This window comes from Notamacropus eugenii, chromosome 3, assembly GCF_028372415.1.
Source record: "Notamacropus eugenii isolate mMacEug1 chromosome 3, mMacEug1.pri_v2, whole genome shotgun sequence".
NCBI lineage: Eukaryota > Metazoa > Chordata > Mammalia > Diprotodontia > Macropodidae > Notamacropus > Notamacropus eugenii.
The window spans coordinates 436,273,708-436,290,911 of NC_092874.1; the positions used below are offsets into that span (position 1 = coordinate 436,273,708).

General features: G+C 40.3%; 1 protein-coding gene across 6 annotated transcripts in view; it reads left to right on the plus strand.

The window, feature by feature from the left end:
* SRGAP3 (SLIT-ROBO Rho GTPase activating protein 3) overlaps nt 1–17,204 on the plus strand; it is a 269,566-nt gene that overhangs the window by 221,079 nt on the left and 31,283 nt on the right. For all 6 annotated transcript variants that reach the window (XR_011964714.1, XM_072598587.1, XM_072598588.1 and 3 more), the window contains 6 exons: nt 258–318; nt 1,539–1,616; nt 12,318–12,452; nt 13,901–14,006; nt 15,003–15,230; nt 16,567–16,646. Coding sequence is in view for 5 of the 6 variants with exons in the window: in XM_072598587.1 (XP_072454688.1) it covers nt 258–318; nt 1,539–1,616; nt 12,318–12,452; nt 13,901–14,006; nt 15,003–15,230; nt 16,567–16,646 (688 nt within the window). In the remaining variant the exon portion in view is untranslated. The remainder of the gene's footprint in view (nt 1–257; nt 319–1,538; nt 1,617–12,317; nt 12,453–13,900; nt 14,007–15,002; nt 15,231–16,566; nt 16,647–17,204) is intronic.

The window sequence follows — 17,204 nt, forward strand, 5'->3', positions numbered from 1 at the left end:
TTCTCCCTCCACTGGGTCACGAGACAGAGCATTTCTCCTATACTAGAGTAGCCATGCCTTTTCCTGCATAATTGATCACTCCTCATCACTTCCAACCTGCTCATGAGGATGACAAGGTGGGGCAGCTCCTTGCTCAGCTTCTCACTAACTTGGGGGCGGTGCTCATCTTTCAGCTGGAGCTCACATGTGTGCTTGAGATTATGTCCAAATGTTTTATAAATCAAACCAAGTGAAAAAGGTCTTAATTCTTTCTTAAGGACTCAGGGCAGGCAATACCCCTGGTGGTGGAAAGCTGCATCCGCTATATCAATTTATACGGTAAGCCCTTGACCACACCATCACCTTCATCTGGGTGGGGTGGGTGGTGGGAAGATCTCATCTTCCCTGGCTTCCTCCTAATTGGTTGCATATATGCTCTGGTTCTATACAAACTCTCTGTATGGGTGCTTTCTAGGGAGGGGGAGGAAAAGAGTCAAAGGGAAGAAGAATAAAGGAAAGTAAGAAAGAAAGAATGGAGGAAAGGGACGGGGTATACATATTTCCCCCCTCTAAATGTTTTAAGCTCTAACTTTGTTTACTGTTCAAGTCAGTTGATCAATCATTGGTTTGAGTCACTATTTGATTATTGGACCTTTCAACCATTAATTCATTCAGTAAATTTTTATTGGACACTACTTTATACTCAGAAACTGTCTGAAATGCAAAAGTAAATAAGACAGGGTCTCTGCTCCCCAGGGAATTATAGTGTAGTAGATTTAATAAGACATATATCTTATAATTACCCTATCTTGTCAAAAGATAGCTTCCTGTTTCAATTAGTTTTAAAAATTGACCTTATGTAGATACAGATTTTGTATAGCCTTTTTCTCCCAGCTGTATTTCCATAGACTTGGATTCAAGTTCAGATGCCTGGAGTTGAGGCAGTAAGCTAACTAAGACCGGGTGTTGGGGGCTTTGCTCCAGGCTACTGAATTTAGAAGGTGTTGACAACACTTTCAGCCCTTCTGCAGCCTAGAAAGAGGAGAGTCTAGCAACTGCTTAGTAAGAAAAATTAAAATGGCAAACTAAGGTAAATTCACCTTGTCTCCTCCCCACGAGCTTCCCTAGCAAGAGTCTTGAGCTAGGGTGTTGTGAGGATGCTGCCTCCTTCCACACTGATCAGTCAGAGCCGTGACTTCAGATTTCCTTCCTCCAGTGTTGTTTATGGCACTTGCCAGGGTATGAAGATTCTTAATTATGTTTCTGAGAAGATATGGAAACAATAGCAAAAAAAAATCCATTTTTATTCCCCACTCCTTGTCATCACAGAAGCTTAGTTTTAAAGCTTCTAGCTCATGGCCACTTTGGCTCTAGAAAGGCATTTTCTTTGCTAGTTGCTTGCTAGTCAGGCCCAGTGTTTTTACTTCCTAACTGATCCCCTCTCCTTTGTTACGAATGGTGCCATGCAAGGTTGGGATGTGGATAGGAAGGAACAAAGCGGGGAGGGAATCATTCACATGCTCAACGTTTTGATTATCTCATATTTTCTGCTTTCCCAGGTCTCCAGCAGCAAGGCATCTTTAGAGTGCCAGGATCACAGGTCGAAGTCAATGACATTAAAAATTCCTTTGAGAGAGGTATGAATGGACATCAAATTCTGTTGTAGAAGTTCTGAATCCTTTGAAGGTGGCAAGTTGGGGTGGGGTGGGGTGTGGGAGGTGAGGAGGTGACGAGGTCAGGAAAGGGTATGTATGACTTTGCAAAGGGCTTGCACTTTCCCAGGTGAGTGTACCATTCTGTGCTGCTGTGACAAGGGTCTTTGGCAAAGCTCTGAGACATTGAATTTTGTCTGAAACAGAAATCCACTTTGGTAAACCTTGAAAGCACTTAGGTGACACATCCATCCTCTTCCACAGTATTTGCATTATAATAAACCTTTTATCTCTAATTGTGGGATCAAAAGGCTTTGTTTTTCCCTCCACCAGAATTTCTGGAATCATTGAGCCGAGAGAGGAGAGTTTGGAGCACAAAGAGGCATCCTATCATTCCTTCCTCCCTCCCCACCTCCCACCCCCTAGTCATACCAAACCTGACCCTAGTCATGAAAAAACTTGCTTTAGTCATTTTGGTTTATAGGGGGATAGAGGGCAGCATGGGATGGGATCAGAAGGGACAACTTTTGATCTCTTCTGAGTTCTCTCCCTTCCCTAGAGAGCATAGGCTGAATTTGTCCACCTTCAACTGCTGCCAGCCTCCTTCCAGTAGTTACTGAGGGCCAAAGGGCATTTGGGGTCAAAATCATCTGTTTCTTCTAGCCCCCATTCCAGGACCTGAAGCCTTCTCTACTTGACCACAAACAGAAATTCCCAAAGATCCATTTCTTGTTTTCTCTTTCTTTCTCCCCAAATCGCCCCACCCCCCTTCTCTGCTTGAGCACAGGACAAATCTCTTCTCCTCTTTCAATCACCTGTAGAGAATGTGCTATATTTGTTCTGCCAATGACATGGAACAGCTGTCGCGTAGGAACTAAATGTGAATTGGTCTTCCTCCTAGAGAGGAAGGTGAAAAGGCTGGAAGAACATATCTCTTCTCTCTAGGCTTATCAGGGAAACATAGAGGTCTTTGAAAGAATAAAAGATGGGACATGACAAGGCAGAGAATCCGAATGTAAGTCGGGAGGTTGAGAGAAGGATAGATGGGATTTAGAGAAGAGGATGAAGGACCACTAAACATTTGGAGCTCTTGGGATTGGTCTGAAGCTCTTTCCATAGAGGGGAGCACTGGAATCTCTGAGGATTTCTTCTTGTACTTCACAAAGGATGATGTAGGTCCTTTGGTGTTTTCAAGAGAGGTCAACTGATAATAATTAGCATAAGTTGCCAAGTAGGTGTGCTTGGTGACTCCCACTATGGGATTTAGAGGTGGTTATTTATCAACATTATTTGAAAAATAAGAGAGATCAACTCTTTTTCTATAAAATGAATGCACGGCCTGACAGAGAACCTCAAATTGTATCAACCCTACAAAACACTACCCATTTGTAATGACTCTTGTGGGGTTAAATAATATTGTCAGAAGGAGCTTAGAAAGCATTTCTATGGACTGGATTATATAGCCATGGGCATTAAATTGAAACTGGAACTTTTAGGGGCACAGATAGTATTTTTATTCTCTGCTATTGATTCTGGTCTCCAGAAGTGGAAGGCAGAGTTTTAGAAGTACATAAGTGATTGAGAAAGTGGCATCTGAAAATAGGATTTGAATTTCAAGACTCTGGGGTCAGACTCAAATGGAAACAAATCCCTGCAAGGGGTGTATTGACTTAAAAAATCACAAATCAACATTAGGTTGTATTGTATTTTTATTTATTTTGTCAAACATTTCCTACTTACATTTTAATCTGATCTTTGGAAGCATTAGGGAGTTTTGCTGGCTGCTTGTGCAGTGGGCCTCAGGTCTGACACTTCTGTCAATCAGCAAAAATTTATGAAGTCCCTATTGGGTGCCAGGGACTGTGCTTGGTACTGAGAATATAAATACGGAGTGAAGTAAATCCAACCACCAAGGAGCTTACTTTCTACCAGCGGAAATAGTAAGATCATATATAACCATGTATACAATGAGTATAAAGAGAAAAAAAAATGTAGGTTAGTTAAGAGCAGGGCATTAATAGTTGGGAGGATCAGGAAAGGCTTTGTGTAGAAGACATGCCTTAAAGAAAGTGAGGCATCATGGTATAAGACAGAGGAAAGATAAGCTCTTGGCCAGGAGTGGAGAATAATAAAAATCTGTTAAAGTACAGTCTTGTGGTTTGATCAGGAGTGTTTTAAACTGAAAGTGGAAGAAGAGGGAGAAAACTACCTACACGTATCTGCCAAGACTCATGCTACCACAAACAATATGTAGAATGATGCAGGAAAAATGTCAGTAGATAGGACTAATAATTTATAGGAAATGATATTGAAGGAGCGCCCCAACCACCAGTCGTAGTATCTTTGATCCATACATACAAATGCCAAAGTCTGGGTAACAGACAAGATGAATTAGAGAGGTTCAAACAGAAGTATGAAAATTTGGCCTCATAGGTATATTGAGACTTGAATGGCATGGAACCAATGACTGGAATACAACTATTTTTTTAAAAATTAATTTATTTGTTTTCAGTTTTCTACAATCACTTCCATAAGTCTTAGATTTACTCTCCCTCCCTCTCTCCTCTATCCCCCCTCCTTCCCCGAGATGGTGTGCAATCTTATATGGGTTCTATTAAATACATTTTCACCTTAGACATGTTGCATAGAAGAATTAAAATGAATAGGAGAAACCATGAGAAAAACCAAACCAAAACAAAATACAGCACAAGAGAAAATATTCTGCTTCATTCTGCTTTCCAATTCCATAGTTCTTTTGCTGGATGTGGAAGGCATTTTGCCTCGAGTCCATTGGGAATGTTTTAGGTCCTGACATTGCTGTGAAGGGCTAAGTCTATCAGAAAAATTCCTTGCACACTGTGGTTGTTGCTATGTACAAAGTTCTCCTGGTTCTGCTCCTTTCACTCAGCATCAGTTCATATAAGTCCTTCCAGGCCTCTCTGAAGTCTTCCTGTTCATCATTTCTTATAGCACAATAGTATTCCATTACATTCATATACCACAACTTGTTCATCCATTCCCCAATTGATGGGCATCCCCTCGATTTCCAGTACTTGGCCACCACAAAGAGAGCTGCTATAAATATTTTTGTACACGTGGGACCCTTTCCCATTTTTATGATCTCTTTGGGGTACAGTCCTAGAAGCGATATTGCTGGGTCAATGTATATATGCACATTTTTGTATCCCTTTGGGCATAGTTCCAAATTGCTCTCCAGAATGGTTGGATCAGCTCACAGCTCTACCAACAATAAGTCAGTGTTCCAACTCTCCCACATCTGCTCCAACATTTATCATCTTCCTGTTTTGTCATGTTAGCCAACCTGATAGATGTAATGTGGTACCTCAGAGTTGTTTTGATTTGCATCTCTCTAATCAATAGTGATTTAGAGTATTTTTTCATACGACTATAGATTTAATTTCTTCCTCTGAAAACTGCCTGTTCATATCCTTTGACCATTTATCAACTAGGGAATGGCTTGTATGGAATATAGCTATTAAAGGGAATATACTTTATTTTAAAGGAACAGAATGGAAAAGCACTATTTGTTAAGAAGATATAATTCATCCAGAAAGCAGAAAGGGAAAGCATGGTAGCAAGTATTATTTAGGTGGGCATCGACAAAAGCAGAGAAAGACCACAGCATTGTTATAAGACCACCTGGACAAAAGGAGGAACTATGTGATGAGTCTTGAAAATGGATTAAGATACTGACATGGAGATGTCATGTGGTAATGGTGGAACACTTCATTATCCAAACATCTGTGAAACTCTGTCTTGGTAAAAGGCAGACTAGCCGATGAATTCTTGATTCAACTTAACGACAGTTTTCATTTTTCAAAAGAGGGACATAGCAATAGGAATATGGACTCAATTCTGAGAAGAATTGGTTGCTAAAGTAGAAATGATGCAAACCTTGGGAGGAGATGACCATGCCATCCTAGAATTCATCGTAGAAAAAGAGAGGAAGATCAAACTTAGTCTGACTTACATCCTAGATTTCAAAAGCGTGAATTCAAAAGGTTCTGAGAATATATGACTAGTATAGCATGGCCTAAAATTCTAGAAAGTAACTCAATCTAAGAGGGGTAGGAAACTCTCAAGAATGAAAATCTAATAACAAAATAACACAACATTATAATTTGGAAGAATAGGGGTCACTATCTAAAAGAGAACAATGTGAATCTACCAGGAATTCACTGGGCATCTTAGATTTTTAAAAAAGAAGTACAGAAGATGGAAGCCAGAGAGGGTAACCAAAGATGAACACAAAGTAGCATACAGGTGTTAGCTGCTATTATTATTATTGTTAATATTATAGCATCATTTTGTAAAAATAGAGACTGAATAAGTTGAGGATGACTAGAAATGTCCCCATGTTATTTAATAGTTTTGTTAATGACTTTAATAAAAATATGGAGAGCATGCTTATTAAATTTGTAGATATCGCAAAGCTGAGAGTGCTACCCCAGACACTGGATGACAGGGTTAAGGATTGAATGATTTAAATAAAGTTAGATCAATAGTTCACAGGAAGAAATATGATAGGAACAGATGCAAATTCTATACTTGGATTCAAAAAATCAACTTCACAAGTACAAGATGGTAGAAGTATGGTTGAATAACATTCCCTCTTAGTGATTTGCATGTCAACAGTGTTATAAGTGGCCAAAAAGCTAAGTGATCTCTGGCTACACTGAGAGGCAGAGCAAGTGATGGTCTCTGTATCATGCCTGGGCCAGATCACATCTAAGTGCCATATTTCCAGAAGGATATGGATAATTTAGAGAAGGGTAAAAAAGACAGAGAAGGACCTCAAAGAAATGCCATATGAGAATCAAATGAAGGAACCATAGATATTTAGTCTGCAGAAGAGAGAAGACTTGCAGGGGTAGCTGTCTTCAGTATTGAAGGTCTGTCACACAAACAAGAAATTAAGACTTGTCATTTAAGAGATTAAAATTTGGCTTGGCCCTGGAGGGGCAGGTTTTAGATAGATGTAAATAGCTTCCCGACAATTAAAAGTATCTTCAAGTCGAATAACCAGCCTTGGGACATAGTGACATACCCATCATTGGAAATCTCCATCTGGAGGCTGAATGACCACTTTGGGGAGAGGGAAGATATCATAGAAGCAGTTTCTTCTATTTCAATAAAGTGACCTCTATAAGGAGACCTTCCCTCTCTAAGATTTTTGGTTTTATGGGATTCTGTGGTTCTTCCAAGTATTCTTTTTTGGAAATCTTTCTCCTTAGCCTGGCCTGTATCTCCCCAATCCTCATTCAGTCACCCCTGCTTGACTGTCCACATGACCCAGAATTATGCCACCCCAGGTAGTTAGGATGCCTAGGGATGGGGCCAGGAGTGGGGAACAGATGATGTACACCTCAGGTGATGCTGGTGATACAGGAGAGAAGGCAGAGTAAGAAGCAGCACAGTCAAGAGAACAGGGAGTTTTATCCTTGAACTTGTATGCCAGAGCTTCCTCTCTTATTATGTGCAGAAGTAAGTGTGGATATGTGAGGAGGACTGAGCTGAACATGGCATTAAGGAAACTGTCATCACTTGCTGATTATAGATCATGGAGAACAGAGAATGAAAGAACCGCAAACATTTGGTCTGACTGCATAAAAGTAATACTAATTGAAGTTATTTGTGTGAGCTGCTAATTATTGATGTCTAATTACCATGCAGTGCAATAGTAATTATGCATATCATTCAATATGTCGGATCAACTTTGTTATAAGTTTTATTTGATGAAAACACTAAAGTATTCAGGCTTGTCCAGTTTTCATTGTTAATTGTATGGTAAGTTCATGGAAGCATTAAAGGGAATATTTTTTTAATATTTTATAGAGTTGTGAGGTTTTTACAGAGTCACAATGTTTTCTAGAGCCCTCCTTTTTTTTAGTCAGGTCTGTTAAATCATGGAGCATATGGAAGCTTCCCTAACATCCATCCTCAGATAACCTTAAGGCTCCTGAAATAGCATGTCGAGACTCAGCCTACCCTCGACCAGATCTACCCTGGTTTACTCTCTCATCTCTCCTGTACTTGCCACATTAATTCACATGATTTACAGGATTTAGTGCTGGGAAGGTTCTTAGGGACCATGTGTTCCAACCTCTTCATTTTATACATGAGGAAACTGAAGATCAGAGAGGTTAATTTGTCCAGGGTCTCAAGTGGAAGATATTACCTTTAAAGCAGGGTTTCTTAATCTGTGTCTGTGTGTATCTGTGTGTGTGTGATGGGCAGACCCTATGGGAAGTTGGCTGAAGCCTACAGACCCCTTCCCAGAATACTATTTTTAAATAATAGAAGGAAGTGATAAATTTTAGCCAGAGGTTAATGAAAATAAAGGTGTGATTTCTCAAGTTCATGGACTCTCCTGAAATCTATCCATCAATCCCTTGGAAATTTATGGAATCTAGGTAAAGAATTCTTACTCTAGTGAGAATGGGTTCCCCTCATTGGAGTTCTTCAAGCAAGATCTGGGTGACTCACTACTTGTCAGCTGTGTTCTAGTGAGGACTCTTTTTCTAATATAGCTTGGACTAGATAGATGTTGAGATCTATTCCAACCTCAAAATTCTATGATTTTTAGCCAACAATATTAACAGAAACAACAGCTTTACATTTACAGAGTATTTTACTTTATCTCACTTGTTCCTCATGAGGTGGGCACTATTTTTTAATCCTTATTTTATAGGTGAGGAAACTGAGGCTCAGAGAAATTAACTGACTTGATCATGTTTATGCAACAAGTATCTTGCTCAGGCTTCAGACCCAAGTCTCTCCTCACTCTACTTCTAAAGCTCTATTACTCAATGTCACTGGGTATCTTTTCCATTTTGTCCCTATGAAATTCACATACTTTCAACCACTATGCTATATGCTGTATGCTACACTTTGGGCATCTTGACTTCCACGTGCAATATCTTTCCAATTTCCTGGCATCCTCTAAGTCATGGGCATCTAACTTGTAACTGACTAATAAGCCACAAGGATATAAGATGCTCCCAAAATCAGGTACTTTAGACACAGGTTCTTAGAGTTACAAAGAATTTAGAGGTCATCTAATCCAGAGACTACTTTTCTTTGGTCTCAGGTCCCATTTACACTCTGTCTGCCTCAGTTTCCCCAACTATAAAATGAGGATAATAATAGCACCTACCTCAGAGTTAGAATGAGATATCTGTAAAGTGCTTAGCACAATGCCTGATACTTAGTTGGTACTTAATAAATGTTTGTTTCCTTCCTCCCCTTTGCTTTCTCCAGCTATTCCTCTCCACCTTAAATGTACTTCATCCTTTTCAAGTCATTGCTGCCTAGCCCTGACCAGTCCCTACATTCAACTAGTTCCTTTCTTTGCTTGTCAAGAATCACCTCCTAGAATTTCTATTTTAAGAAAATTTGTCACTTGAGATAATCAAGTCCCAATCCTTACCCTTGCTACTTTCTGTCCCTCAGCACTTGCCCACCAAGTAGTCTGGTAGGTTTTGCTCATTATCCTTCCTAACCCTTCAGGACACAATCCTTCCATCTCTTCTCCAGCTTTCATCTTCTTTCTGGTTCCAAGTTTCCTATTTTGGGTCACCTTTCATGGAGCCATCTCCCTGGCAACCAGATGGTCTTAACATGTCTCTGTATCTCTTTTCCCACCCACTCTTCTTCACATCCCACACATTCTAGCTTATGACTAAATTCTCCCCAAACTGGCATGCTGTGTGTTTCCCTGGTAATTGTTTGGTATTTAAATCCTCCACTTGAATCTCTCAAGGTTGTTAACCGTTCAACCCTTTTTAGAAGAAATTATGATCTCACTCGTTTTTTTCTTCCAATCCAGAAGTGGTTCTGTCCAACGTTGTGGATGAGGCTATTGGCAAGAGATACCGTTTTCCCTTCTTCTCAGTACTTTGCAAAGTGAACAGATTCCATCTCAAGTGAAAGGCTTATGAATTCTCACTCTAGTTGGTGTCTCTGGAAAGGAGAATAGAAGATTTGGATTTTAGCCCCAGCTCTGCCAATAAATCATTCTATAAACTTAGGCAGATTATAATCTCAGAGACTCAGTTTCCTCTTCTGTAAAAGGAGGTTGAATGAAATCATCTCTGAGGTCCCTTTCATCTCAGTATGTCTTTTATTCTTCTTATATACATTGATTACTTTACCTCTTCCATCCATCTTAAACTTAAAAAAATTCTAGGAAACCATCATGTTCTCATCTCATTAAGAAAGAAACTTAGCTAAATGACAGGCTGATACGATAGTAGAGTACTTACTCTCTCTGGACCTGTTTCTTCTTCATTAAAAGGATTTTGATTGAGATAATCTCTAATCTTCTCAATAAGTCTTTGATTCTCTCAATATATGTTTTTACAATGGTTAATTTACTGCTATCATCCATCTTAAACTGAAAGTTTCTAGAAAATAACCATACAATCTGTTAGCCAAATTAAGAAGGAAACCTAAGCTGTTAGATAGTTAGGAAGATATAAATTGAAGCTTGAGTGGTAATTTGCTTCCCAATCTGCCATGGAAGAGATCACTGGTTTTGTTCACAATTCAACCATGTCTTTGCCCCATGTATCCACCTACATTATTGTCCTTCATATTTACAGATAAGGCTACCTTCAAGGGTAATACAAATACAAACTGATGTCTCAGTCTTTCTATCTAGATATATAGATATCTATCTGTCGTCTCTTTTAGGTTTCTAAAGTGCTTTATAGCCATTATCTTCTTCCATAGCTCATCAGTCAATTAAAGTATTTATTTAACTTTTAGTATGTGCCACTCTAGGGTCTTACCCGCCAGGAACACAAATGAAAATGAAAATAGGACTGGGGCAGGAGAGACCAGGGGAGAGGTTGGAGGAGTCGGAAGAGGGAGGGGACAAGAAACATGCCCTCCTCCATCTAATGGCTTAAGGAATGTCTGCTGCCTATTGGGCTTGTGAGCTGTTACCAGATAGTTCATTATCCATGCTGAAATCATCTGTGAAGTACCTACCCTGGATCAGGTGCTAGGCTGGTCTTGGGATACAAAGACAAACATGAAATAGTCCCCTGTCCTGGAGAGTTTGCTGTTTTATTAGGGTAGAACGACATGGACACAGATAAGAGAAAATCTAGGCAAAATAAAAGTATTTTGGGGGAGGGAGGGTGCTAGCAACTAGGGGTCAGAGGCTAAGGAAAGGCCTTGTGTAGGAGGTGGCCTTTTGCTGACCACAAAGGGCATGACAAGCACAGTCTTCATTCAGTGGCATGGCCAAGGCATTGTGGGACCAGGGTGAGCAAGGATGAGTCTTAAGAGCAAAAGCAATTGTATTGTTTGCCCAGTGTGTCCTGTCCCCCAGGCAGCTTCCCAAACATTATTTCTGTGCATCTCTTTCTCAGCATCACCTGAGTCTGCTGCCAACACTGCCCTACCTTAATTCTGCTTCTCTTCCTTGGCTGGGGCTTGGCCAGATGGAACTTTTTAACCTTGACCTTAAAAATCTGTGCTTGAATTGGCTGGTTAGAAAACCCTGATGATTCCTGAAACCTGATCCTTGGAGTGTCCCCTCTGGCAAATTCCTCTCTTTCAGGGGAACTGCACAACTTTGTCATCTCAAGACTGAGGCAGCTTTGCGAAAACCTGGAAGCTAAGGAATGTAGGGAAAAAAGCTGAATTTTTTTCCTTTACTGCCTGTTGCTTCTCCTAGATGAATGGGGCGGGAGTTAAAAACATAAGTGAACATTTCCAAGAGATGAGTGTTGAGTCAATTTCCGAGATAATGGATGAGAAGTAATTCATGTGTTTTGTTCTTTAAGGCTGCAGCTTTCTAATTAGGCAGCAAGGTAGAGAGGATAGAATGCTGAACTTGGAGTCAGGAAGGTCTGGCTTGGAATCCTACTTTTGACTCCTATTAACTGGGTATCCTTATGCAAATCACTTAACATCTCTGAGACTGTTTTCTCATCTATAAAATGAGGGTGATAATATCTGTAGTACCTGCCTCAGAGAGCTGTTGTAAGACTCAAAGGCAATAATGTTTGTAAAATACCTTATAAACCTTAAAATATTATACAAATACTAGTCATTATTAATCTGATTGGAGGGTAATGGTTCTAAAGTTGTGAGAACCATCCGTCTCTTACCCACATACTTTTAGAAGTAATTGTATTCTCCCGGAAGGCTGGTCTAATGGAATGGGCAGTGTACCCCCAGGTAAATGGCCTCAGACACTTACCAGTCATATGATCCCAAGTTCCTTAGTCTTGCTCTGCTTTAGTTTCCTCATCTGTAAAATGGGGATAATAGCACCTGCCTCCCAGGTTGTTGTGAGGTTAAAATGAGGTAGAAATTGTAAAATGCACTGCAAATCTCAAAACCCTATATAAATGCCGGTTGTTGATGTTGTTTTTATTATGGCTCTGAGAAGCCCTTCAAGAAGCAGTTGACAGCCTCACTTCCTCCCCTCCCCCATTCCATAATGACTTTAAGGGTGGTACATCCCAGTGTGATGATGCTTAATGGAAGAGCCTATTAAGTTAGGACATGCTGGGAAAATACCAGAAAAGTTCCCATCCTATGAACTACCCTCCTGATCAGTCATGGGCTGGGGGTCATCTGTTTTAGCTAATTGAACAATTCCTGCTGTCTAATCAGGCTGAAAAGTCATCTTTTATATCTGTTCAGGTGAAGATCCCCTGGCGGATGATCAAAATGAAAGGGATATTAATTCAGTGGCTGGCGTCTTAAAGCTGTATTTCCGAGGACTGGAAAACCCACTCTTTCCCAAGGAAAGATTTCAAGATTTGATATCCACTATCAGTAAGTATTCATTCACGGAGTGGAAAGGGGAGTTTCCCAGAGTAAGAGGTAATAATTTTTTAAAAAAAAAGGAAGAGGGAAAACATCAGTCACCTACTGTGGGGAAAGAAACTATTGATGATTACTTGTTTTGAACTGGCCTCAAACCAAGTTTTAACTATTCTAGGAAAATATAGGTCATGGGGGCAGCTACCTTTCTTATAGGATTTTTATAAACTGGTCTAAAAGTAGAGCAATCAGTCAGCAAACATTTGTTAAGAACTTACTATGTGCCAGGTATTATAATAAGTCCTGGTGATATGAAGAAACAAATGAAAGAGTCCTCAAGAAGCTTACATTCTGTTGAGAGAGATAGAATGTCTAGAAATAGTTATGCTCAAAATAAAAACCAGATAACTTGCAGGAAGGCTTTCCGACCTGGGGGCATCAAGAGAAACCTAAGGTAGAAAGAAGGGTATGCTTGAGCTGAGCTTTGATGGAAACTAGGCATTCTAAGAGGATGCAAGAGGAATGTTCATAGGCTCCCTGCTGACTTAGTTGCCCATTAGAATGTAAACTCTTTGTGATCAAAGACCATTTTTCAGTTTGTCTTTCTATCATAAGATGATCCTGTTATTGACCTAGAATTGAAAGATCCTAGACCTAGGTCATAGACCCAGAGCTAAGGTCCCCTTAGAGGTCATCTCATTCACCCTTACTCCTTTTACAGAAGAGGAAACTGAGATCCAGAGATGTTCAGTGACTTGCCCAGAGTCATACTGGTGGTAAGCCAGAGAGTCAGAATTTAATCTTAGGTTTAATGATTCCAAGTTCAGCACGCTAAGTTCATCACTTTTTCTGTTATATCCCCAGCACAGAGTCTGGTTCACAGTAGGAGTTTAATAAATGCTTTCGTCATTGTTTGCTCCAGCCATGTTTACGTGAACATCAGCTCTCGGATCTAATTTATTGACATTTTCCTTCAGTGTGAAAAAAATGATGTGTCTCATTCTATGTAGTGGAATTCCAGCATCAGTGAATCAATCAGGAATTTTAATGAAGCATCTCACATTTGTGGAAGGAGTGATGTTGGGCTCTGTAGGAGAATCTAAGGAACTTACGACATGTCTCTTGTCCTCCTGGGTTTCTAGTCTTTCCGGGGGGATCAGATATGAACCAGAAGCATAGCAAAGGCAGTATATCTTTCAGACCTTGATTGCATGGTGCCGATTATAAATACTGTAGTTCAGAATGAGAAAAGGTCATGAAGGCTGGAGAAAAATGAAAGAAGTGAGATATTTCCTCTACTCAGCAATTTACTGTTCTTCCTTTAACAGAATCACTCAAAACTTGAGCCAAAGTTGAGGTTGGACTGGGGAGCAGAGGTCAGAGTCCTGATGGGGTGCTCCCAGTGGGCCATCTGAGCTGCATCTCACTTTATTGGGGTTTCTGGGGGGCTTGTGTTATAGAAATGGAGAGCCCTGCAGAGAGAGTGCATCTGATCCAGCAGATTCTTGTCACCTTGCCTCGAGTAGTCATCGTTGTCATGAGATACCTCTTCGCTTTTCTCAATCAGTGAGTGAATTTTTCTTCCCTCTCTCCCCTAAAATGCTCCCCATGCCTCCTTCCCAGAAATGGAGTGACTGCTCAGTTGCTGTCTGGTCCCATCCTTGAGAAAGAGGGTGTTGGACACTTCTATGTTTAGGGTTAAAGCTGTGGGGACCCGCAACCAGAGATTTTTTTCTTGAACTCTTAGACAGTCACAATATGGAAGGTGGGAGTAAGAGCTGTCCTAACAGCAATTTGCTTGAGATGTATGGAAAGCTGAATGAGCCATCAGTGTTTCTGAGACTCAACCCTTCTGAGAGCCAGGAGCCACCTCCTCAGACTCTTACCACTATGGGGAGGGATGGGATGGGGATCAGCATATCTGTCATCCCTCCTCTGTGGGCCTGACCTCATAGATCAGTGGAAGTCCATACTGGAGCAGGCCTACTGAGGAAATGGGAAGGGGTAAAGATTGTCTTCTGTGCTCCCCACCTCTCCTTTTCTTTGCAGTTCTTGTGAGGAGAAAGGAGTCATATGTTGTCACCAATAATTCAGTGGAAATTAGTTTACTGTCTCTGTCTTCCCACCTCTTACCCTGATACCTATGCCCAGATGTGTGTCTATTTGAAAAATATGTAGGGAAAAATGACTCAAAGGGATGAATCCCTACTGGTAGAATGTCAGTGATTGTCACCACCTGGTTGGGAAAAATATTGGCTAGGTGAAGTCTTCCCAGAAACCCACAAAACATGCAGTACATAATGGACATCTACCTTATATAAAGTCAACCAAGATGGTAATGTCCATGGACAATTCTGCTGGAGATAGTAGAACTCCGTATTTCTCGTCTGCTACTTTTCCTTTCCCTGTCCCTACCATGTAGTTGTAAGGAAAGTACGACCTTTAACAGCTTCCAAATTCCACTAAGGGTAGAGGCTCATGGCTATCATCTCCACAAAGCCCCAGGTGCCCCACCAAAGAAGTTACTACTCTAATCTTATCTCATGGGGGCTTCTGTTTCAGCCTGTCCCAGTATAGTGACGAGAACATGATGGATCCCTACAACCTGGCCATCTGCTTTGGCCCAACCCTTATGCATATCCCAGATGGACAGGACCCCGTGTCATGCCAGGCTCATGTCAATGAAGTCATCAAAACCATCATTGTCAATCATGAGGCTATCTTCCCCAGTCACAGGGAGCTGGAAGGTCCAGTGTATGAGAAGTGCATGGCTGGAGGGGAAGAATATTGGTAAGATCCTGTTCAGTGATAACCATCTGCCTATGTAGAAAAGCTCAGACCTGATTGCTCTTGGCATATATTCAGGGAAGATGGAGAATAGCTGACCCATATCCCTTATATGCTAATCACTCATAGGCTTGCAGGCTATTGTTTACAGCCTCCCTCTGAACTTTCTCTGCTAAAGGTTAAATAAACATAGATTTTTTTGGCTTTCTCATGAGGACTCCTTGTCCAAACCTCTCACCATCTTTGTGCCTATAAATGACTTGGGGGTTCCCTCTTTGCAAGGAGACAGAAGCCAAATTAAAGCTTTAGAACCATCAGTCTTAGAGTAAGAAATGACCTCTCTAGTTTGCCTGACCTATTGTCCTTCAGACAGGTAAAAAAAATTATTATCCCCATTTTATAGATAAAGCAACTAAGACCCTGAGAAGTTAATTGACTTACCTAAACTTGGGAATTGGGCATCAGGTAATATGGCACAAATTGATCCCCGTTGACTTCTCTAGGCTCTGAAATGCTCTCTAAGTCAGTAAGTCAACAAGCATTTGTTGTGCATTTACTATATATTAAGCTAGGGAGATGTAAAGAAAGGCAAAAGCAGTCTCTGTCCTCAAGGAGGATGGGAGAGACAACATGGAACTACTATGTACACACTAGATAAAAGTTGCCTTCCAGGTATAAGACTCTTTCTGTTCTTAGTCTGGGCAAAGACCCACCATCCAAACCAATCCAGTGTGTATTTAATAAGTGAGTACCATGTGCAAGACAGAAATAAAATGGATAAAACAAATATTCTCTGTCTTCAGGGAACTTACATTCTGCCATGCTATATGCGGATTGATTGAAATAACTATGGCTGCCTAACCTAGAGGAGACTTAAAAGGGGATCATGGTCTTTATCTTCAATTATTTGAATAGTTTTCATGTTGAAGAGCAATTAAACTTACTTTTTGTGAATTCAGGTGGCAGAACTGATTCCAGTGGATATAAGTTAGAAAGAGGCAGGTTTTTTCTTAGTGTAAAGAATTTCATAGTAGTGGATCTGTTGTAAGATGAAATGTGTTGTATCATATGGTAATGAGTTCCCCATCATGAGGTTCCACCAGAAGAAGCTGGATTACCTTTTGGAGATATAGTAGAAGAGTTTGGTATATTAGATGGAATTAGATGGTTTTTGAGGTCCCTCTCAACTCTAGGATTCAATGGAAGTAGGCAAGTTATGCGTGTGGAGGATGGGAGGAGAGAAAGTACTCATCTGAAGCAAGTCAGAACTGGCATACAATGAGGTTGCCAATGACTAGGGGGCATCCCCTGTAAATCTTCTCCTCTTGTTTCATTGCAGTGACAGCCCACATAGCGAACCAGGGACGATTGATGAGGTTGACCATGATAATGGCACAGAGCCTCATACCAGTGATGATGGTGAGTAGGGGGTACATTGAGATGAGGAGCAGGAAACTGGGTACCCAGGGCCTAATGGGGAGAACCATTCTGGGCTTGATTTTATGCACTCATCTGTCTGATGACCTAGAAAGATTCTATCTAGCTCTGAATCTATGAATCTCCCTAGCCCAATGGTCTCCAAACTTTTTTGATTGTACTCACCTACCACTTTTTTTTTAGTATAATCCCATGATATGTGTATATTTATTCATTTATAAATTAGATACATAGATCATTGCACTCATATATTATATATTATAAACATACATACAATACAGACATTTTAAAGGATGAGATAAAGTTGGAACAGACAGTATTTTTAAAATATTTTATTTATCTATCTACAAAACCAACAAAATATTCTGTTTATAAAACAAAACCCTATGTATATCCTGGGGAATAGGGAGGATTTATAAATAATAATTATTTCTTAGTTAAGAAATATTTCTTAGCTATTCAGTTATTCAGTTTATTTGATCCATGTTGCTAGCCATGCAGTTGAATTTCTTTTTTAGGATACTTTTTAACTGAAAGACA